Source organism: Camelus bactrianus, chromosome 18 (assembly GCF_048773025.1).
Source record: "Camelus bactrianus isolate YW-2024 breed Bactrian camel chromosome 18, ASM4877302v1, whole genome shotgun sequence".
Taxonomy (NCBI): domain Eukaryota; kingdom Metazoa; phylum Chordata; class Mammalia; order Artiodactyla; family Camelidae; genus Camelus; species Camelus bactrianus.
In genome coordinates this window covers 8,757,395-8,782,352 of record NC_133556.1, presented here as the reverse complement: position 1 = coordinate 8,782,352, position 24,958 = coordinate 8,757,395, and the positions used below count along the sequence as shown (strand labels likewise).

Here is a 24,958-nt window from a genome sequence, read left to right as displayed (position 1 = left end):
GGCCAGGCCCAAGCCAGCTGCTCCTCAAGAGCACACGAGCAGCAGCCTGCCGTCTGTCTGCAGTCTCCCTTCGGGGGTGTGAGACTGACTCACTACCTTCTACACAGGGAAGACCCAGTTTGGGGAGCGTGGGGAGAACCAGGTGGCAGCCATCTGTGACATGCACCATGGGCTGCTGTCCAGTATGGACGATCCTTCAGAAAGTTCCGGACGTGACCCCACCCATCTCCCCTCCCGATTTACAGCAAGAACACCGGTGAGAAGTCCCACTGGGCAGACACCGAGGAGCAGCTGAACCTAAAGCAGGCCGCCAGCCCCGTTCTGCAGACCAAGCAAGCCCGGGGCCAGCATAAAAAATGCCGATTATAATAAGGCTGTTTTTAAAAAGTGACGAGTCTACAGAGGCTGCTGCGGGAGGACCATCTCATGACACAGCAAAGAAATGCTGCTTCCAGCTGGAGCGGCTTCAGACTGAAATCCATCCGCTCTTCTTGCTCTAGATCTAGACTTAACCTCTATCAAGTCAGTCTCCTTCCTTGAAAAAACCAGGCTCTCCTTAGAAATTAGAACTGGAAGTGGACGCTAGGTCACAATTCCCACACCTTCCTCCCGCACCTGAACGCCCGCCTCCCGACCTCCTCCCAATGCCTCCAGCTCGCTGAGACCTCCCCGAAGAAACAAGAAACTTGAGTCACGATGGGAAACCCAGGCTCCTGGAAGTCGGCAGTGGAAACTTGTCCTCTCCTGGGACCTGGAGAAACAATCTGGCCTCTGACAAAACGGACTCCGAGGTAAGCACATTCTTAGAAACCTGAGCCCCTTGTTAAACGGGCCTCACTTGGCACTCCCATTAAATTTTGTTTCTCTGAAGCCAGTTCAAGAATAGCACAGAAACCAGATGTCAACTGTCTAAACCTATCTCCGGACACTCACATAGTTGGTACAAACTTTTATGAAAATGACCGTATTTATTTAGGTGCTTATTTGGGCAAAGAGACCTTCCCTTCTTAATTCAGTTACTTATGGGTGGAAGGCAGGTATTAAAATGCTTTCTGTAATATGTACTATTATGGAAGTATTACACGCCAAGGGAACTGGTGATTGTGAGAAGAAACCACTGCAAAGTTACAGCAACATCTGTGGGGAGGCAGAAAGACAGCTGCAGAGTTTCACTTTAATCCTAAGAAACTTCTGAATTATTGGGAAACTGAGATGATCCTTTCAAGGGTCTGAACATCCCATAGGACCTTAAAGATAAGAGTCCAAAGGAACTTTGGAAAGAAGCCTCGTTAAGAGTTGGATTCCAAGCCTCTGGACACCAGCCCCAGAAAATCCCTCCAGGAGACCAAGTCCCAGCTCCTCAACTTAGGCTGAGAGGGTCTGCAGCCCAGGGACGCTCCTCCCCCTTGAAGAAGGCACCAGTCGGCATCAAGTCCCCTCCTCCAAGCACTCTTGGCTGGAAAGCAGCTGAAGTAAGTAGTCCCTCAGGCACTGTGGGAACAGGACCCATCCTCCTCACCTCATTTCTCCAGGTTAAGTTGCAGTCAGGCTCTGTCCTCAAGGTAAGCGAATCCAGCACCCTACCCACCAGCCAGGCCTCTCCCAGACATAGCTCAAAGCCCTTCACCTTGCCCACTGGGTCATAAAACCACCTAACTACACAGCAGTGCCTCCTCAAACATACGATCTGCTTGCCATGAAGTAAACACCCATCACTGTCATGAGGAACACCTAGAATTTCTTCTAAAAACAAGCAGTTATCTTAAAAAGTCCCTTTACTTGAACAAAAACTATGGCCACATCATACGCAAGATTTCTGTTAGAAAAATTTTGTTTAGGAAATTGGGGGAGGGACCCAAGAAAAAAGCTGGCATCTCACTTCTAATCATCACTAGCTTTTAAAATAATTTCATAAATCCTGTAATTTCCAAAAGCAAGGTGTTTCTGACTTATATTAACAGTACTTAAATTTGGACACAGTTTTCCAAATTTAAAATTGTTAATTACACAAATAGCTAAAAAGACTTCAAAAATAAAGACAAGCATTAAATATTACGTAAGGTTTTCTTTTATTTAAAAGATCATTCACAAAATACCATATCCATAGATTTACTTTCTGTCATATAGCTGAATGTGTTAAGTGTTTGGAATTCCATTCTTACATTTAAAAGTCAACTGGATTGCCCAAAAGTTTAGATGAATTGGTTTTCTTAATCTTTTCCACACTGAGGATGTAAGTAGGTCATCTGAAAAGCATCAGGTTTGATTACGACCACATAATGCATGTCTTTCTTAAGGTAAGTACTGGTGTTACACAAATGGTTCTTATTTCAGAAGCAAAAATGACAGGTGGAAGGAAAGGAGGGAGAGTTCTGTAAATTGCTGAGACCCGGTGACAAAGACAAAGGAAGAGAAGCCGAGGATGTCAGCCAGTGAGGAACTACTTCCAGGCACACTGCGCGTGCCCCCAGCCCTCCAGTCATGCTGGTGAGGGTCTCTCTTCTCTGCGGCTCTAGCTGAATCCAAAATGCTCTCAATGGGACGGACTAGGACTCATATGCTAAAGAATTTGTTCACACATAGGCGTTCAAGCTCAAAAGCTATTACCTAGCTGCCTAGCCCTGGGTAAGTGCTGAACTCTGTATGTGGGAGTCAACATCCTAAAGAGACCTAGTGACCGACAGCCACCTACCAGTTATTTGAAAGCTCTTGACAGCTCTGCATAGTAAAATTCTCAATTCATCAAGCGAAACAGAGTAAAGTGCCAGATTCTAGGCCCGTTTCCATTCTAAAATTAAGGGATGGTGGGAAGCACAGTATCTCACTGTTACTTATACCAGGGAACAGATAAACACAGGGAGCAATGCAGAACACGGAGACAACAGGGCTGTGAAAGAAAGCAGCGTCTGCACCGCGGAGTAAGCCCAGCAGAGCTTTACCACCTGCGACCCCCAGAGCACGTCTGCCCAGCGGGAAGGAAACCCGATGGCAGTTCGCTATATCCAGCCACACAGAGGAGCCTCTAATACAGCCAGTGAAAGCAGGAACCAGTTTGGACATGGTATCAAAATAGCAATAATAAACCAATTTATCTTCTACGTGCACTCCCCACCAACACTCCGCATTATTCTCCTTTCAGGTTTTGCTGTTTGAAATGTGAGCCTATTCTGCTTGAATAATCCATCTGAGGAGAGGGTAATGGAGACAGGACTGCCTACAAATAGTTACAGGGAAGAATTTGCAAAGATCAGATATTTTATCCTTATTTTGATAACAGTTATGATGTATGTACGATGCTTATTCAGCTGTATGTTGATCACAGCTGAATAAAAACAAGGTGCTATCCAATTTGTGACTTCTGCTTTTTTCCTGGAAGCCACAGCAATACAGAACTCCACATGCAGGTCAGAAGAGAAGCACGGAGAAAAATGAAAGGAAACGACCAGAGACCGGCCAGTGCAGCAAGGCTAAAGTAAAGAGAAAAAAAGCAAAGGAGAAAAATGAAGCAGCACTTCAATCCAAAGAACCCCCCATGGTGGCTGCCTTTGTCCCTCTAGAAAAACTCATGTGCTGGAAGGAAACAAGGAGCAAGAAGGAAAGAGGACAGAAGGAAAATAGGAAAGGAGTGGCAGGAAGAAAAAAAAAAAAGCACAAAACAGGCACTAGGTAGATACAGCAAAGCCAAGAATGTACTAAAAACCACTTGTTAACTGCGGACATGCACTCACAAGCTCTGTTTCCGTTGTAAGAAAGGAGGACAAAGGTCAGGTGCAGGATCGGTAACTGCAGGGCTGCCGGTCCGGGGGGCTAGCCAGGCCGTGGTCTCGCTCCAACTCCCCCCACCCCATTCCCTCCCAACCACAAGCTCATTCTTGCTCCTTGTGAACAACTTCCTCTCTGGGCCTGGCTCCCCCGAAGATAGCAGAGTTGGGATTGGCTACTTGATTGAGGGGTGTTGCAACTGTTCGAGGTTTAAGCTGGAGCCGCGGCCTCTGTGCTCTTTCCTCTGGGGAAGAAAAAAAACACAGTAATTTACAAACATGTCATAAATGACGCCCCCAGACCTCCATTTACAAGTCATTGTCATACCTTCTGTTGGTTCTCTGAAATCCATATTGGACCCTCGAAGGGGAGGGCCATCTCTGAATCGACTCCCCATTGGGGGGCCTGTTCGCCGGTCACCTGGGCGACTCCCTCCCCTGCCTCCTAAGAAGTCATCCCTGAAGCCTGAAGAAGGAAGATGACATTGAATTACTTTTAAAACTACCGTCTCAAGGCTGATTACATAGCCTGTGTGAATTGTTTGAGTTCAATTTTAAATTCTTTAGTTTGTCCAGCATCAGAAGCTTTTCCAAAATAAAGTGAATCAAATATGAGTCCAGATGTGAATCTGCTGGGTAGTTTCAATGCTGACACTTAAAAAAAAAAACAAAAACTCAGAAGAGAAAAATAAAACGAGTTGCTTAAATTCTTAGCTTGCAAGAAAAGTTCATAAGACTATATTCGAATATGGCTTAAAACAAAACAGAAATCCTCAAAGCACATTTTATTGTTTTCTAATATAAACCTACACAGTTATTAAAAAGATAAACCTGAAATTTAGAAGTTAAAATTTAGAAAGCAAAAATCACAGAAAGCTAGACATGAAGACAAAATAGAAACATGAAGTCACCTCTGGGTGACACTCCCCATTTTTCTTTCTGCTGCATTTCGGGTTTCAGGATCCTAAAAGCAAAGCACCTGTGTGTAAACAAAGCCGTGATCAGGCCCACTCCCTTCCCAGAGAGGGCGCCAGAGAGCAGGAACCGCACACCCAACCCACACCTCTGGCTGCAAAGCATTCCCCACACTCATTTGTGTACCTGATGAAACAACTACCAACAGAAGTAAACTGCGTCTCACTTAGAATTAAGAGTAAACTGCTGCGTAAGTACTGCACTCTGACCGACTGCACCACTCGGAGCTCACACTGTACAGCACAGGGGATACATATGTACAGCATACTCGATATCTTGTAGTAGCTTACGGTGAGAAAGAGTATGAGAATGAATATATGTATATTCATGTATGACTGAATCACTGTGCTGTACACCAGAAATTGACACAACATTGTAAACTGACTATACTTCAAAAAAAAAAAAAGTAAAAAAAAGAAAATAGTAAGTTGCCATTCTCAGGGTGAAGAACATTTTCTCAGTGAATTTTAAGAACCGTAAGACTCAGTTTTGTGTTAATTCAAAGTCACGGTTGGGGGGTTAAGATAATTAATGGTTTAATAATACAGCCTATTTAAGTTAACTTTCAGTAAAAATTTAAGAAATAAGATTGTAATTAAATGAGTTTGCCCCCTCTGTTTAAACTCCTAAAGGTGACTGGTTTTACTCACTCCAAGGATGGTGCCATTGCTCAAAGCTTTGTGGGACCTTATCACTAAGACCCCTGAACCGGAGGAACAGTCTAATACACAGTCGATTCCCATTACTCACAGGTTTCATGTTTGCAAACTCGTCACTAAAATCTATTTGTAACCTCCAAATCAACAGTTGGGGCCTTCTGCCATCATGCAGACATGCACAGAGCAGTGAAAGACACGCATGCGCCCAGCTGCAGTGGAACAAGGCAACCTCCTGCCTTGCTGTGTCAGCCCAAACTGTAAACAAGTGTCCTTTTCACAACCTGCTTAGTGCTAGGCTTTTTGCAATTTTTTGCCTTTCATTGGTGATTTTTCTGCTTAAAACAACACCCGAACACCAGTGCTGAAGCACTGTCTAGTGTTCTTAAGTGCAAGAAGGCTGGGATGTGCCTTGTGGAGAAAATACGCTTTAGAGAAGCCTCATTCAGGCATGAATTACAGCGCTGGGCCATGAGTGCATTGCTAATGAATCAATAATCTATACTAAAGTGTCTTTAAAACAGAAACACATAAAACAAGGTTATGTACTGACTGGTCAACAAAAATATGACGAGAGGACCAGGTTCCCAGGAGCCTGACTTTGTACCTCCCCTAAGAGCAAAGGCTTGGATTCCGCCAACTGGTGTTTGCAGTGGTTTTACAGACCGGAACTACTATTAATGTGGAGAACCAACTCTATCTGCACTGGTGGTGTTTTTTTGTTCTTTAAGGATGGCAAGAAATTTGGAAATTGATCGAGTTATCTAAACCCAGTTCAGAGACTAAGTTGAACAGTATCAATTTTAATAGAACAGGTAATGATAACAATTCTAAAATGATTTAGACCAGTAGGAGCACTGCTTTGGGGGAAAACACATTTAGACACATACAGCCAAGTACAAGGTTCTTTACAAAGTCTTTTTTAACAACCAGAGCTTATAACATTCATTAAGCAAGCTTAATTAGTATTCAAACATTTACCCTGACATTTCCCCCAAATTATACTATGAAGTGTACCTTTCCATGTGAATATGTAAGCAAAGTTACTTCTCTTCTGAGATTAAATATTTTTTTAAAATATGCACTTTTTTATTTTTAAAATTTTATTTATTTATTTTGGGGGGAAGGTAATTAGGTTTATTTTTTTTTAATGGAGGTTCTGGGGATTGAACCCTGGATCTGGTACATGCTAAGCATGCACTCTACCATCAAGCTACACTCCCCTCCCCGAGATTAATTTCTGCTACCAGTGTTTAGCATAAAACATATCAGCTCATACCCACACTGACAAGGCACATAAATACAACTGCTACTTTGTCCAGGTTCATGAGACAAAGCACAGTGGAGAAAACATCAGCATACATTAGTATCAAGTGACAACTTCATTGCAAAATCTCTTATGATACAAGCAATGTGAACACTGAGGGAAAAGCAAGGTTTGACATTAACAAATATCTTTTCATCAAGTCTGATGACAGATTTATAAGACGCACACTATTCATAAGAATCTTCTGAGTTTTCTTTACAAAGTTGAATTTAACACACTGCTTACTTCTGCTAATGGGATTTTCTTATATACTTCTTTGTAATTTTTTGTATTATTTGAATTTTTTTTTTTTACAATAAGTATGTCATTTTTGTTAAAAGCATCATTCTTTTACAAAGTAAAAAAGGTCTATTTTCACAAGTACTTTATAGGCAGTACTCCACCCTGTGGGCACTCCTGGCTTTAGGTTATCACCAGAACACTTCAGTTTACACAGGAACTGGTGGGCAGCAAGGTAGTTTCTCTGGCTATATTCACTATATGTCTTGCTTAAGAGTAAAAGCCCAACCTAAGCCAGGAGCAGAAAGATCCTGGTTCCTTTAGTAACCTCCACGGTCCCAAAGCTATGAGCTTACTGTACTACTTCTAGTATTAGGGAATATAAAACTGGCAGGCAGGTCAGAGACCACCACTCATTGAGCCACTAACTACTGCTACACCTGGGATGGCTGTGAGAAGACATTTGTTGCATGTTTCAATCAGAGACTAGCTTATACATAAAATTACAGGTTTACTGGATTATACTGTACTTTTATGAATAAGCTCATTTCTGATTGGCTGTAGGACTTTTAGGAATTTAATTATTCAATAGATAGAAATAGTCATCTGTTTAGTACTGGAAATGAAATTCTTAAAAATTTAGACTAAAAAAAAAAATGAGACTCACAAGACTAGTTCTTCCCATACTTACCACTTTATACTGAGTTTTGTTTTCATGGGGAGAGGGTGAAGGGTGGGTGGGTGGGAGCACTAATGTTCTCATCTCATATAATGGCAAGGGCAGATGATCTCAGGTTCAGAGTAAAGAAAACAAACTTGTTTTTTGTTTTCTGCCTTATTGTTACAATGGACATTTTTACTATATACGACCTTTCATTACTTAAAAAAAAAGTAAGTCAAGAGATGAAGACATGTTAAGGAGATTAACCCTTGAGCGCTTAGGCCTGGCATGCAAACTGAGCTCTTGACCGACAATAGGAGGCATCCATTGGTCTGTTTTGGTAAATTAAGAAAAGGAATGATCAAGTGGATTATGTCCACCATTAAGGGTTTATGAGTTGCATGCCCTTCAAGAAAGGAAGAGGTCACCAGGACTATCTTTTACAATCTAATAGGGAGCCACCAGGAACCATTACTATGAGGCTTTCTGTAAGCTTCCAAAACCTCCACACTACTTCCAGAAGTGTTAGTACTTCTTGTGTCATACACACAAGAACCAAGGGATTCCCATGGGCTGGACCCTGAGAAAGACTCAGTGTGAATTCAAGGCACATATGAGAACAGTAGGCTCACGAAATGTAACAAAATAAGGTGGATCAGTCTAACTTGCCCACAACGTGGAAACTTTCAAGTCCTACTCCAAACATTTAGGTTCTGATGGAGGCTTATTGCATGCCTGGGTACCTTTTAGGAAAGTCTCATTTGTGAAAGGACTAATAACAAGGTAGTCCGGCCAGGCGGGCTACTCACAAGAAACGTACAACAGCAGCAAGGCCACTGAAAAAGTAAGTGGTGATACTTTAAATACTGATACCGGAATTGAAGTCATCCCGGGAATCCCATCCACCTCTAGATTCTCGAGAGCCACCCATTCCTGAGGATACACAAAAAAGATAAAGTTGAGGTTGTATCATTACCTTGCTGCACAAACATGGATAATTCATTGGGAAGATGTATAAAACTCATGTGATGGGAAGTTCAGGGAAATTATGAGTTTTTGCTGCCAAGAGGAAGGAAAAACACCCAGGCTTGCAGAAGCATCATCCATTCTTTCTAAGATTTTACACGTTTTTAAAAGCTCACAAACGCCTATCAGACCTGTGAGGTAGAGTTCTATTAGTAACCTTCAAGAGCTGTAATCAGGGGGTACACAGCAAGCTTTATGTTCAGTTGTAGAAGAACCAATCACCTCTGTCATCTGGTCCACCTTTCCTGAATCCAAAGCCGCCTTTATCTTGTTTTCTGCCTTCTGCAATGTCCACACGAAGTGACCGGTCACCCAAGAGCTAATGATAAGGGGAAAATACTGTAAGTATTGGCAAGAAAAAAATCTCAACTACTAACATGACAGAGAAAACCTGAATGTACTTACTGCACCATCGTACGTCAAGGCTTCCTTAAGGGAATCTACCTCATCAAATTCTACATAGCAGAATCCTGTAAAAGAAAACAAACCCCAATTTCCTCAAGGAATTCTGGGTTAAGATAAGACAGGATCCCTGTCTGTACCATTTCCCTACATCAGAACTACTATGTTTGTTGCATCTAGATGACAGCAGACTTGCAGAACCTGAAAGAGCATATTTTACTTTTCGCTAAATAGAACTTGACTGGTATTCCGCCCTCTCAATTATATTCCCAGAAAGTGCTAATCACATAGGTACTGAAATAGTAGCTGTGTTTTTATAAAACTTTCTTCTTCATGTTTTAACCATATATAAAAACCCTTCCTGGGTCACTGAAGAGCTGTTAGTTCTGACTTCTGAATGACTTTAATATAACCTAGTTGGGGCTTTTAGACATAGATCTCAAATCTGATACCAAACGTGCTTTGAAGGAACAGGCTGAAGGTGCCTATTACTACTCAGATAGCTGGTATAAAATCTGCTTTACAAAGCTGAAAAATACACCCTTGGCAACAGGCGCATCCTCCTTGGGATGCTAATTAAAGAGAGCTGGCCTAGGTGCAGGCACGCTTTGTTGATAACCCAAGTCCCTGATGCTGGATTCTGACACAGACCTGTAAGAGAACACTTCAGGCAGAGAAAAAAAAAAAAAAAAGCATCCTCTCTCACTTCGAACCTCTTTTCCTTCTACCTGCAACACTCTGGTCTTCCTCCTTCCCCGCCTCTGGGTTACATCTTGGCTAAGCACTCCCCCAGCCCCATATGCTCAGACTGCCCCCTGTACCAGCGCTCCCCACCCCCCACAGCCTGTACCCCTATCCTGTATGATGATACACCACACCTTCAAAGCCCGCTAGACTGCAAGTGCTTCTAAAGCCCGGGTCCAAACTTTTCTTGTTCACCATTTGCTCAGTACGTACTTACACAAAAAATGTACTGCTGGGCTGGACAGTTCCCCTCTCCCCACATACCCTCCCCCTCCCCATCATGCCTTCTTCCCTAAGTGGATCCACTGTTTAGAGGAATTGAGAAAATCACCTCCGTTCAAAGAGGTAACAACAGCAGCCTAGTCACACCTCCCACCACACTCCAGAGCTGCTGAAACTAAAGATGCCCTTCTTTGAGAAACTCTAAAACCTGCTGCTACTGACTCAGCCCAAAGGCTGGCTCATTTTTACCTTAAATTTGAATTCCTAATACCTCCTAGCAGGCAAACCAGGTGGGACTCACTTTTATAAGCTTAACTGATATATTTGTTTTCACTGATCCTTTACTATAACAAGGCCTCAGATTCTTGAGTTAGAAAGCTTTTTATTTTATTTTAGAAAGCTCTCAAAATGACAAAAACGCCACCTCTCACAGCACCTCTCAGGGAGCAGTACCATCGTGCGCTTAAATACGGGGCACATCTCCCTTCAGGAAGCCTTGAGAGCTAGATGATAATGCCCATTGGATTCTTCCTTCTTACTCCTCTGCTCAAGCGCCCTAAAGAGACTAATCTCTAGACACTAACTTATTTGAAATTCAAGCCAACCCTTTCCCCAAATACATGCTCTAAGTCGCAAATGTACAGCGACAACACGTACTAGGTTACCTTTTGAATTTCATAATAAACTAGATTACAGGAAAATCATAAAGAAAAATGCAAGAGTCAGCCAACGTGAAATGCACCTGAAAAGTCCAGTTTTACCTGCTCATTTCTCTCCTGCTAACTCCTTTACTGGCACAAACAGGATTGCTAGATAGGACAGGCGAACTAGATTTACTTGGGCACATGCCACATATTTCCACAAACTAGACTATGTATAAAACATGTTTTGCCACGTAGAATGGAAGGTCTATCAGTTAAAGGGCTAAGTTTATCTCAGCTACATGAACCAGGCAAATACCTGAAATATTTTTCTTAACTAAAGCCCTCTGGTTCACTAGCACATTTTGGTTTAGACCCTTACCCCTCACAATAATGTACAGTAGAAGTTCCCCAAACTCACCTTTAAATTTGTCTGTGTCTTTGTCTCTGACTAGCCGTACACTCCTTATGCTGAGATCCTTAAAGATAGCGTCTATGTCGCCCTGAACAGTATTAAAAGGTAGATTTCCTACATATGCTGTGTAGGGGGGCTCTGTGGGCAGCTCCTTCTGGCTACGGGAACCATGGCCACCAGCACTGCCGCGGGACCTAGGAGGGGAAACAGACAGGATTCACGTCTGCCCATGTGTTCTTGCCCCAGAGCAATGCCAAGGACAATGTCTCTCACTCAGTCACACCACCCAGGAAAAACACTACTCTCTAAAGCATTCAACAGCATCTTCTTGAGATGACAACAGTATTCCAAAATATCATTTATGAAAAAGGTGCCTATTTTTTTGGTGACAAAAATGTCCACAGAAACACAGAATCTATGTAAATAAGAATCTATGATTTCCCTGGAAAATCAAATCCAAATATAACATCTTCCTAAGACAAATGCTTCTCTCCTGTTTACTTAGAAAGAATAGAACCTGAGCCAATGCCCTCCCTCACACCAGTAATACCAACAGAAGAGGGCTGTCCACTAGCGCACCGTGTTTAGGAGGGAATACTGAAGGTGCTAAAGTTTAACACATTCATGATACAGTTGCTTCTTGCTATTGTCTGGTTGTGGATAACAAGAACACTCTGCTAAAAATTTTAGATCTTGTGCCGCAAGTACTGTGTACACACTCCTCTCCACCCCTCCATGCAGTGCTTCACTGGGTCCTCAAATATAAGGTGCATATTACTAATTCATTTAAACATCAACGCCATTTCCTCAGCTGAGTTAAGATGTTTACTTAACCATGGCTGCAGCACTTAAAAAGTGGCAAAGGCAGGACCTTGACCCTACCACAGCATTACAAATATGCAGAGGCACTGGTTTAAATCCAAGCTCTACCACATACTTACTCCACCAAATGACCCTGATGAGTCACTCAACTTCTCTCAAACTTTACTTATTTGGAAAATTGGGTTAATACTAACACAGACCTTGAATGATTGAGAAATAATATATGATGCTTCATACACTGCCTGACACACTGTATTCATGTGTTGAGTAACAATGACCATAATCACTGTCATCTACAATCTGAGGTTAAACATGTTTAATAAAAAATTAATGGGGATCATTATAAACATTCGTCAAAACCTACAGAAGATACAACACCAAGAGCAAACTTTAATGTAAACTACGGATTCTGGGGTGTTAAGGATGTTGTCAGTGTAGGTTCACTGACTGGAACAAATGTACTACTCTGGTACAGATGTCAGTTAATAACAAGGGAAACTGTGCCCCTGCACGTGTGAGGGCAAGGGGTATATGGGAACCCTGTACCTTCTGATCAACTTTGTTGTGAACCTAAAATTGCCCTAGAAATAGCCTATGAAAATTAATGAATGGGAAGGGGAGCTCTTCTCTACAACAATAAGAATGTCAGCTATTAAGTATGGGAGGAAATCATCTAATTAGAAAATCACTACTCTGTAACCACTAATGGAGTACTGACTCACTGAGGCAAGGCTCATCAGTGGATGCCAAAGCTACTGATAAAATTAATCTGGCCATCACCACCATAACCAGGTAACTGAGTTTATATCACTACTAATGAGACAAATGTAACACGATGTGCCTTCTATTTTGGCACGAATTCTTCAAATAGCAGTCGTTAAACACAAAAAAGGCAGGGGGACTAATGAAACATGACAACCAATGCTACCCGTGATCTTCTGGATCCTGGAACAAACAGCCATAAAAGAAAAAGCAGAGAGAGAAATTTGAATCTGATGTGTATAGGTATTATTTTATCAATGGTAAATTTCTTAGGAGTGATAATTTGTATCAAAGTGAGTAGAATGCCTCTCTTCTCAGGAGGGACAAAGTTTTTTTTTAGGAGTGAAGTGTCAGGACAACCACTTATTACCAAAGGGTTCAGCATAAAGGACATGTGTGCGTGCACGAATATATAAAGATAAAGCCAAGTGTGAATGAAGCCTGTGAATCTACCAGTGTCCACCATCCTTCAACTTTACGGAAGATTTGAAAACTTTCAAAATAAAATGTTTGCAGAACAGAGAAGGAAAAAAATTTTAAAGAGGGAAGTTTTTTTTTCTCTAAGAGACATTTAAAGCAAATGAGAATCTTCACATCAAAGATCTGCTCGAAGTCATCCTTCCTTTCTTTTTCAGGGGGTATATTAATACCAGGTCTTGCAAAGTAACTTGGTTTTTTAATTAATATATTGTTAGAAAGTATCATGAAAGAAATTCCACATCTTCTCTGACACAAATTCCAGGTATCTTAAATATCTGATAACAAAAATCATTCTTCAAGACAGTACTTTTCAAAAATCAGAATCAGGCTATGGTGTAATTCTTAGATGGCTAAAATTTTTAAGTTTAACAATTCAGACTTCTGCTGCTTCCCAATAGGAAATCCTACATCCTGCTCTAATACCAGAAAAATAGGTTTACAGGTGAATGACTTTGTATTTCAATAATAAAACCTAAAATATTTTGAATATGATACTTTGGGACTGAATACTGAATGTATAAGGTACAGTAAAAACATTTGGAAAATTGTCAAGAGGATGAATTATAACTAAAAGCACTTTAAATTCGTTTATTCATCATTTATTAAACATATGGTGGAATACAGCTCCTTGCCCTCAAGTAGCTTACATCTGAGTAGCGCATAAATAAAACACAAATAACAATAAATGTATACACGCATGTTTTTCGTATGTACATAGATATGTAAAAACAAATGGCTATAATGATTTTTTAAAGATGTAATGTGAAGGTGAGGGTTGAAGAGATGATAAATTGGGCAGGTGTACATTCGATGAATCAAGAAAATGGAGGCAGGAGGCTTGCTAAAAGGGCACATGAAAACTTATGTAGAATGCTGGACACAGAACAGAAAAGACGGGGTCAAAAGACCTCCAAGGACAGAAAGCTATGAGAGCCTTGATAAGAACTGCTGCCCAGGTGAACACTAAGGAGATGAGGGGGCACTAGTAAGAATGCAGTAGGTTAAGAAGCCAGCTCTGTCTGGCTTTGTGAAGAAAGAAGAATCCTGCTTCAGGCAAGCAGTATTTTAAGAGCTAGAGATGAGGAAATGGCTAACCCAAGCCCATCAACTTGGTCATTTCACCCTAGCCTCTCAAAACTAATGGCTTAACACTCGATTTTTTTTTATTACAGAAGACAGTCCTAAATACTGCCCCACCTAATGTGGTCAGTTCCACTGAACTTAAGTGATTTTTAGCTTTCACTGAGTAGTTCACTGAAGACACCACAGCGCACGCAGTGGGATGGGCGATATCCAGGTAGATTTCAATTTATTCACTCTATGAAGTCTACAATGTGCCGGTAACTTGTGAGACAAGGGTGAAGGAGACAAACCTCAGAGAGTGTGTATGCATGTAATAAAATGATACATTCTGTCACCAATCAAGTAAAAAGTTAAATATCAGGAAATTCTTTGAGCTAAGATTCTTATGTGATACCTTTGACACTAATTTAAGGTTAGAGGGGACTATTATCTAAATAAGTTGTGTTATATGAAAGCACTTTCTAAAACAGGTTAAAAAAACACAGAAGACTCATGTGACATCTTAGCTTGGTGTAGGACCTTGTCCAGATCACCTCTGTACCTCGGTTTTCTCACCTGTTATTTTATAAATATTTCAAATCTGTTATAGAGTTTGAAATTGACCATAAAAACACTTCATTAAGTCTAATTGCTTTATAAAAGTTTAATAACAAGTCTAAAGTGTTATGGGTTGACTAAAATACGCTTCAGGCTACACTTCAGCAGGAGCAGGCTGACTAACAGCCACAGATGTAAAACAGGCAATAGACAAGGCAAAGCTGCAAACTCCCAGGCCACATCACCCCCACCACTTAGCAATGGTCCTCCCTGTTCATCACTGGTGCCCTTAGGGACAATTCATTGATTTTAAAAACAACATAACACAAGTTTTAAAGCAATCATTACATCCTCAGTAATTTAGGAAATTCAACTTTCAACTCCAAATGTGACAAAAATCTTTTACAGATAAATCACTTTCCTTCACTCAAATCAATGAAGTTATCTGAATGTCTAGTAAATATGGAGCATAGTATTGAGGACATAAGACTCAGTTCCTACCCTCAAGGAGCTGATAATTGAGCTAAGGAGGCCCTGGCAACTAGAAAGGAAACATCACTTCTCAAGTAAAGTACTCCAGAAAATTCAGGAGAGAGCAATGAGCACTGTCTCTGTAGGGTGGAGCAAAAGAATCTTGGATTCTATTTTCCAGACAGCAGACAGAACACCGAACTCTTTAAGATAACATGTGAATAAGCAGAGCTATACAGGAGTGAAAAGAGACTAAAAGAAGGGTGACTATAAGAAAACAGAAAAGAGAAGAGATTGTTAGGGCTGAGGTTAGCTCCAGTAAGTGGAGGAAACAGAAAATTCCTGAGTATAAAAAATAATAAAAAATAAAGGACACATGCAGTTGTTTCTGGGAAAGGATTTTACAAAGATTTCTAGGCGCATTAGAAACTATACAGTATTTAAATACTGTTGTCATTCTTGAAACTTTAAGACCAGTGTCAAGATAGCATGACTACAGAGTATTAAGCTCTCTTTGGTATCTGGAACATTAGGTGCTCCTTCTATTACTTCTGGGTGGTACATTAGTCTCATTAGGGCTGATTAACAGCTGAAGTCTTTCAAACTACAGACTGGGAGAAATTATTTGCAAATGATACTACTGACAAGGGCTTAATTTCCAAACTACACAAACAGCTCATACAACTCACTAACAAAAATAAACAACCCAATAAAAAAAAACAGGTAGAAGACCTAAACAGACATTCTCCAGACACAGAGAAGGCCAATAGGCACAAGAAAAGATGCTCAGTATCGCTAATTATCAGAGAAATGCAGATCAAAACTACAATGAGGTACTACCTCATATTGGTCAGAATGACCATCATTAAAAAGTCTATAAATAATAAATGCTAGACAGGGTGTGAAGAAAAGGTAACGCTCCCACATTGTTGGTGGAAATATAAATTGGTGCAGCCACTATGGAAAATAGTACAGAGGTTCCTTAAAAAACTAAAAATAGAGTTGCCATTTGATCCAGCAATCACACTCCTAGGCATATATCCAGAGAAAACTCTTAATTTGAAAAGATACACACACCCCAATGTTCATAATAGCACTATTCACAATAGCCAAGACATGGAAGCAAACTAAATGTCCATCTACAGAGGAATGGATAAAGATGTGGTATACACACACAACGGAATATTACTCAGGCATAAAAAGAACGAAATAATGCCAGTTGCAGCAACATAGATGGACTCAGAGATTATCATAATAAGTGAAGTAAGTCAGACAAAGACAAATCCCATATGGTATCGCTTACATGTGGACTCTAAAACACAACACAAACGAACTTATTTACGAAAGAGAAACAGACTCAAAGACATAGAAAAAAATAAATTTATGGTTACCAAAGGGAATGGGGCAGGGATAGATTAGGATTTTGAGATTAGCAGATACAAACTACTATATATAAAACAGATAAACAAGGTCCTGCTGTATATAGCACAGGGAACTACACTCAATATCCTGTAATAAACCATAATGAAAAAATATGAAAAAGAACATACATGTGTATAACTGAATCACTCTGCTGTACAACAGAAACTAACACAGTATCGTAAATCAATTATGTCAATTAGGAACTAGTGGTCTCTAACATGCCATCCAGAGACATTAGCAGGTATCATGCAGCATGAGGCATTATGCGAAATCCTACATAAACTCACAGTAAGACTGCCTTTATGAAAGTAACATGCAAATATGCAACAAAGACAAAATCTGCCAAGTGTGCTTTCCAAAACAAACAAAAACAATGGTCAAAATGTGTAACCTATTTGCTTTCTAGAGAATAAAAAAAAAAAAGGTTAAGCTCTCAAAAGCCAAGCCTTTATTTCATAAACACCATTTTATACTTCCTATTATTAACATCTTACATTAGTAAAACACACTGGTTACAATCACTGAACCAGTATCAATACATTATTAACTAAATTTCAGTGTATTCAGGTTTTCTTAGTTTTCACCTAATGCGCTTTTTCTGTTCCAGGATCCCGCTCAAGATGCCACATTGCATTTTAGTTGTAGCTTAGGCTTCAAAAAACTAGTCCAATGCAACTTGGATTAAAGACACCACTTCCAAGTAGACTTTCCCTCTGCTAAATGTATGTATCCTCCAAGGCCTTCAATTAGCATTCAAAATTAAATCCCTTTTTCTTCACAATTGTCATTACTACAGGATGCACATGAGAGCCTCTGAAAGTTTCTGGTAAACACCAGGGGCGGGGGGGGGGGGGGAGCATCAATGCTGAATTTTTCAATGAGCCCTATCTCAAGGAACTCTCTTCTGCTGTGAATGGGATCTTAATAATTCAATTACATCTGTAAGATATAAAAAGCAATGCAGGGAAATGCAAAGTTGCTCTGAGGCAGGAACTTGTCCTGTTCACTGCTTTATCTCCAAAACTATTACAGCATCTGATACTTACCAAGCTGGAAGGAACGAAGCCACAGGCCTACTAACTACTTAAGGATTACAAATATATCCACTAATATGGACACTCTTATTTTGAAAAAAAATTTAAATATAGGAGGTTTACATGTATTCAGATTACATCCCCAATTAGGCACTTAAGTGTTTTTCAAAAAAATTTTATGGCTATGTACAACAGCAAGAAATACATTTTACAACATGACTTAATACAGGCATATATTCCTGCTTATTAACTACACACGGATTTTTTTTAAAAGTTCGCCCAACAGTACTAACCCATAGTATAATGTAATATTCTCTATTCTATTTCATCTTAAAAAAATGCTTGTCAGGATCCACTAAACTGATTTCATCATCTACCAACAGGGCACAGCAGGCAGTTTGAAAGCCTTGTTTTAGATGAGTAGTGAATATAAAAAGGACTTCTGGTTTACAGTCTTTAAGGTAACTTTTCTTACTAGGAAAAAGGTATTTATCATAATGTACTAAAATTTTGGACTCCCACACATTAATGAAAGCAAAAAAATGGGTTATTAATTTAATAACTTCATATGGATGAAAAAGGTTACTCAATCCAAAAAGTTCCAGATTTTTCAGAGGAAATGAAATCTTAATTCAAGCTATTTATTGGTCCTCAGAGAATACTGCCACACAAAAATCTGTCTTAAAGCTATGGTGTAGACTATACCTATGGACTAGTTTTGAACTTTATAGGCCAATAATTCTTTTTTTCCCCAAAATAGAAGGCTTATTATTTGAGATTTGACATTTCACATACCACCAGCTCCATTTCATTCTAAATGAAACTTCACATTTTCAGGTCATGTTGGATTTGATATGATCCACAAGTAACTCACAACTACACAATTTATTTAAAAATTTCAACTATTTTTAGATAACTACAAATTGCCATAGATGGACCACCATTTAAAACCTAGAATTCCAAGGCATTCAGTCAAAGCTAACAGCCCTTCTCTTCCTCATTTAATATTTGAAAAATCGTAAAAAATCTAAGTAACCTATACTAAAACATATGTATTAAAATATAACATCTAATACTTATCAATCGTTTGCCAATATAAAGTTTTAACTTACTGCTACCTCACATGATAGTTACAAGAATTACGTGTATTAAAAGTATCTGCAAAATAGCCACACATCCTCTTTTTAAAAACAAATAGCCAAGAGGATGAACCTAGCAATTAAGAGTTAGTAGACACAATGACCAAACACAATACGCAAACCTTGTATGGCTCGATTCAAATGAATCAGCTGTACATCAAAATTTATGAGCTAATTAGAGAAATCAAAATATCTACTGGGCTATTGTTATAATAAATTTTCAGATGTGATGATATCGTGGTCATATTTTTAAAAGTTTTTACCTTAGAAACTCATACTGAAGTATTTTTAGATGAAATAAGATAGTGACATCTTTTGCTTTAAAATGATTCAGAGGCTGGGGGATATAGCTCAGTGATAGCGTGCACTCAGCACGCACAAGGTGGTCCTGGGTTCAATTCTCAGTACCTCCGTTAAAACAAACAAACCTAACTACCACCCCTCAACAAAACAAAAAGAATTAAAAGAAAAAAAGAAAGTTTAAAAAATCCAGAAACATGTGTGGGAGGAAGGTAAAGCAAGGAGATATAGATGAAGTAACAGTGGTCACCTTTTAAAAAAGTGGGTAGTCAGGGCGGGAAATAAATTAGAGGTGTTTGGGATTAACAGATACACACTACTATATATAAAATAAACAACAAAGACCTACAGTATAGCACAGGGAACTACATTTGATTTCTTATAATAAGCTATAATGGAAAAGAATCTAAAAATATATGTGTATATGTATGTATATATATATACTAAATCGCTGTGCTGTACACCTGAAACTAACATGGTAAATAAACTTCAATAAAAAATTAAATTAAATTAAATTAAAAAGTGAGTAATGGGCACATGGGGCAGGTAATTAACTAGATTGTTTTAAAAAATATTCATTTCCCTCCCCACAATGAGAAAGATAAATGAAGCAGGGATAGCAAAATATTTTATAAAGTTGTAAAACTGGGGAATAAATGGAGCATTGCTTAATGGGTAGAGTTTAGGATGGTGAAAAAGTACTGGAAATAGTGATTACTGAACTGTAATCATTGTGAATGTCAGTGCCACTTAACTGCATACTTAGAAATGGTTAAAATGGCAAATTTCACGTTATGTACATTTTATCACAATAAGAAAAAATACTGAGTAATGGCTACATGGGGGTCTGATATAGTTCCCCTATTAACAGAAAATCAGTTAAAGTGATGAATGAACATGATTTTTGATACTGTACAGTGAAATGTGACAACATTTCGAAGAGTTGCGTAACTCACTGAACTGGTATTTTCCAAATGACCAATGTATCATGTTAACAAATGATGCACTGGCAAAAGATCCACTCAAAATCTAAGATCAATCTATGGATTTTAATGTTTAAGTATGAAAAGTATATTGTTGCAACTAACCTTTATGGAAACTACCATCTGTCAGAGTTCTGGTATAGCAGCAATTGAGAATTATCTACAAATATCTGAAAAGACCCTTAAAACAGTCCTTCCATTCCCATCTACTTATCTGTGTAGGGCTGGATTTTCTTCATATATATCAATCAAATAACCTATTTCAGGAGTGAATATAGAAGCAGGTATGAGAAACCAGCTGTCTATTAAGTCAGCTTTCAAAAAGCTCCAAAAATGCAACTGATTATTTTAATTATAGAATAGTGCACAGAGTAAGGGAGATCACCATCTCTGTCTACCCTTTACTGGAGTACAATGGAAGTGCCATGTTTCCATAAATATCAACACACTGGAGCACATCCAGAGGATCCTTATCAAGAACAACATTTTAAAAATCATGACATGGTTGGCAAATTTCAAAAAACAAAAACAAAAACAAAAACAAAAACAAAACCCCAAGGACATTCAATTTGAAAAGACAACTTAGACATTAGCATTACAGCTGTTAAATGCAATCAAAATCAAAGGGTCACTTATTTCATGCCCTAAGTGTGCAGGTCTAACCAGCTATACAAATGATGAAAAGGCAGAGGCACAGCATGCTCTTCTGCCCAACACTCCTGTTTCTAGGGGAAGCTGGAAACTGGAAGATGGATCTGATCTAGGACTGACAGCCCTCCCTCATCCCACCCCCACCAAATATTCTGGTTTGTATGTTCCAAGTTTCTGGGAGGACTCCTTGAATTTGTGTGACGTCTTCCCAGAACACTAAGGTTAATTTCAAATAGAAATGTAAAATTTAAAAGTATACTAAGAAACTTTTTTAGAAATCTCAGAAGCATATTAAATATTCCATGCATAAATTCCATTACAAATAAATAATTTACAAGAACAAGTTACTTAGTACTCATTTATAATACTTACGGTACTGTAGTCACAAAATACTTTATGCCTATAAAATGAACAGACTTCTCTTTAATTGGCTTTAGAAATATAGCCAGGAAAGTAAAAACTCACTCTAGCTAACTCTCAATAGAAATTTTCCCACTCTTATTAACTCCAAAGGAAATATTTTAAGGATTAAAATACTATAAATCAACAGCTACCAATTATTAGGTATTTTTATGTACCAGATACTGTGCCATGCACTTTAGACGTCTCATTTAACATTCCCAACAGCTCCACAGCAGAGTTTCTATCTTACATGTGGGGAAAATGAGGCTCAGAGGTAAAGGAATTTGTTCCAGATCACACAACTAATACAAAACCGAGAGGATACTTAAGCTCTAGCCTGCCTGATTCTAAAGCTAGGGTTTCTGCCTGAACTATCTCTCAGAGACCTCTTGGTAAAACCAAGTATTTGCATTAACACTTTGCACAGAAGACAATGATTTGGAATCATGTATTGAGAAACTGAGGAGTGGAGAGAAGGCTGACAATAAATCCACACAACTTGCCATGTGATAGGTAAACAGGACTTAATAAGCCTTTCAACACCTTTACGGATCCTGTTATCAGCAGAACTAACTAGTTTTTATACACTGCTTTCTTTCCCATTTTAAGTCTTAAAATATACTCAGACATTTATAGAGATGCCAGGCTTAAGTCTTACAAGCCTCAAAAGTTAGAATTCTAAACCCCCACTGGAACCTGATAAAGAATATTTAATTTTGTAGTTTAATCAATTTTTAGCAGGTACTATTCTGGCATTATCAATTCTCTCCAAGTTCCAATTTAATTCTCAGGATTGATGCTAGTTTTAGGTTAAGCACTCAAAAGGCCTTTTGCAGTTAGAAATGTAAAATCAGTATTACTCTCCACTTCACTGCCAATGGCAAATGAAAAACTGGAACCCCAGAAAGATAATTTTGCAAATTGCAAAAACAAAATACATTCAAGATCTGGTACAATCAACTCCTGGCAATTTGGAATTTTGTTTTGACTTGCTTTCTGAGCAACAATGCAGTCCCTGGTTCACTCCTCTGCTACTGGGGACATGCCTCTATAGGCTGGGAAAATAAAGCAGTTGTTCCATATTGCCAGCTGCACTGGTTACCACACACAGCTACAAAATAAATTTATAGGGAATGTATAATTATTAAAACCAAGTTTTTAGATTCTGACTGTACATTTCAAACCTGCTACTCTTTTGACCTGTGACCCAAGCTGCTTAGAGTTGAGACATCTTATCTAGCTAAGGTATTTTAAATGAAAGAAAGGTGCCTTACAAAAGTACCAAACAAAGCAATACATGACCAGCTTTCTCTAGGTGATAATCTTTAATGCTTCAGCATTGTACCTGAACATAAACAGTACTGAAACATATACTGATGTGAACATAACTCAAGTATCAAAATCATCATTTAAGATGGTTATCCTATTATCTTGCTAAATTTCAAAGATTCCCAATAACTGATAACTTTTGATCTAATGAAATTAAAATAACATTAGCCATCTGGAATAGGATAGCTTTGCACAGACCACACCACTAAATGTCTTGGTCCCATGTGCAGTTTCCGGCCCCACTACAGACACTGACTAAAAGAATACACAAATTCATCGACAGTTTTTAAAAAACTACTTTTAGTAATCTTAACAGTATTTCCTATGTACTTTTACATGAACGTGAAGTCAAATGGTTTATTCCAAGAAGGTCAGATGTAGAAGGTGCTTAACAGTAAAGGGACTATTTATCAGGAAGCTTAGAAGTACCCTGTTAGGTGCTACTCTCTCCTCTCATACCAGTTTTTGGAGTACATCTGGGCAGGTGGCTAACATTTTCATTTGTCTCTTGACAAATGAATAGACCTTACGAGAATTTTACTTTTGATCACTTTTATTGTTCAAAGCACTCCAAGTGTTAAAATTTGACATCAAGTCTAACGTGAACACCTCAAGTCACCAAAACAGCTGGTAAATTTGTCAAAAGGCAGAATTTAAAATAAAACAAAACCCAGACTTAGTATAATAAAACTAACTTACTGCAATCCCAAACCAACTAAAACTCCTTGGATCTGCCTTAATATGAACTACTCTAAGAGTTTTCCTGGGTGATGAATGAAGCACAAACCTGATGTCTAGAAACCTACCCCAAAGGCAGTAAGTTTGAGTGTCATCCAACTTCTATTTCCTTTTTATTAGCAAATAAAGTATTCATTGAAATAACAGGTGGCTCTATCTCCCCCAACTTCCATGTTCTAGTGTCATGAATGATACCGGGTAACTCCAGCACCCAAACAACTTTTTATTTGAGCCATTCCTAAACCAAAGTATTAAAAGGTCATTCTTCACCAAACAAAGATACTTTTGGGGCTGAAACCCAGGAGACTGGACAACTCAGTAGGTACCGCTGTTGTGTTATCCTGGGAAAGTAATCCTTTCTTTAAATCACACAAAGGCCAAGTATGCCCTTGACAAATAGCAAGATGTTTACAGCCTATCTTCTAAACTCTGTATGAGGTAAATTAAGTTTAAAAAAAAATTACCCAGGACATGTTACTGGAATTAAACACCACTATCCTTTTAGTCAGGGATTTTTCTCTTAAACAAGGTGCCTCAATTATATACAGCCTGTGTAGGACCAGAATCAGAACGAAGCTAAATGCGATTCCTTCTCTAAGTCAGAAAGAGAAACTCGGGAGAATAACACTTTCTGCCAGTAAGCACGTAGCACTGGTCAACTCTGATCCAAGAATACAATGTTTTGATGGGTCTCCCCACGTCCCGGGATGAATCAGACTACTCCTGGGCTCCAGCCGCCAAATCCCAGCCTCACACGTAAGTGGAAGGGAATCACCCCTGTCTGGGCCTTCCGACCTTACCCAGCCCGCTGGCCTCATGGCGAAGAGGGCCTGAACGCCTACAGCGCAGGCAGACAACAGGAAGCCGTCGCCGGGACTGGGACTGGAGCAGGGCAGGCCGCGGCCCCCACCCCCGCGCTGCAGCACAGCCCCGCGCTGGCCCAGCCGTACTGGGGGATGGGGCTGGAAGCGGTAACTCGCCCTCCCGGGCACTCAGCGCCGGGGCGGCCTGGCCCTGCGGCCGCGGCAGAGGAAAGACGACACGTCGGCGGGGGCATAGAGAGGGATCCGCCCCACGAGCAAGACCCCGGGAGTCTAACCGCCGCCGCCCCCTCCCCAAGCGCGCCATTTCCAGGCCCCGGCCCTCCAGGCGCCTCTCCCAGGCCTCCTCCAACCCAGCCGGGCCCCTACCGCCCGCTGCTCCGGGTGAGCGCGGGAAGGCCGCCGCCTCGGGGCCCCCGACTCCGCCCGTCTCCCGCGCCCGGCGGGGGCCCGCGCACGCCCGCCTCACCCTCTGCCGCCGCCGAAGCTGCTGTAGGCCCGATCGTCGTAGGTATCGAAGTCCGCCATTTGCCGTCTCCGCTCCGAGAGGAACCAGGGTGAGCGAGGAAGGACCCCGCAATATAACTCCCCCCGCCCCGCCGCCGGGGCTGTCCGCCGCGCCGCCTGATCGCAAATTGCACGCACGCACGCGCACGCGCGCGGGCGCGCACGTACGCCGAGCCGCGCCCGGCCTGGGCCGACGGGCCTCTCCTGGCCTGGCGCGCTCTGCGGCCCACGTGGTGCGGCGGCGGGTGGGCCCGGCGCCTGGCCTTGCGTCCCCGCCCATTGTGTGCTAGCCCTGCGGCTTCATCCGCAGGCACCTCCTGTCCACGCCCCGCCCCACCGTGGATATGAGCCTTGCCCTGCCTCCGGAATGTTAAGTGGCTCCCTTCGCGCGCTTTGACCGGCCCCTCTCCGGGTTGCCCTCGGAGTCT

At 40.5% G+C, this 24,958-nt stretch overlaps 1 protein-coding gene across 2 annotated transcripts; it reads right to left on the bottom strand.

Annotated features, from left to right (window-relative positions):
* Positions 1-2,050: 2,050 nt before the first annotated feature.
* Positions 2,051-24,650, bottom strand: EIF4H (eukaryotic translation initiation factor 4H). 2 transcript variants are annotated; one of them, XM_074345941.1, is made up of 7 exons: positions 24,493-24,650; positions 11,056-11,243; positions 9,031-9,095; positions 8,848-8,944; positions 8,473-8,532; positions 4,090-4,227; positions 2,051-4,006 (listed from the first exon to the last, which is right to left on the bottom strand). In XM_074345941.1, the coding sequence occupies exons 1-7, from the start codon at positions 24,549-24,551 to the stop codon at positions 3,867-3,869; spliced, it is 747 nt and encodes a 248-aa protein (XP_074202042.1). In that variant the 5' UTR covers positions 24,552-24,650; the 3' UTR covers positions 2,051-3,866. The 2 variants fall into 2 exon arrangements, with proteins under 2 accessions (XP_074202042.1, XP_074202043.1); XM_074345942.1 differs by lacking the exon at positions 8,473-8,532.
* Positions 24,651-24,958: the final 308 nt, after the last annotated feature.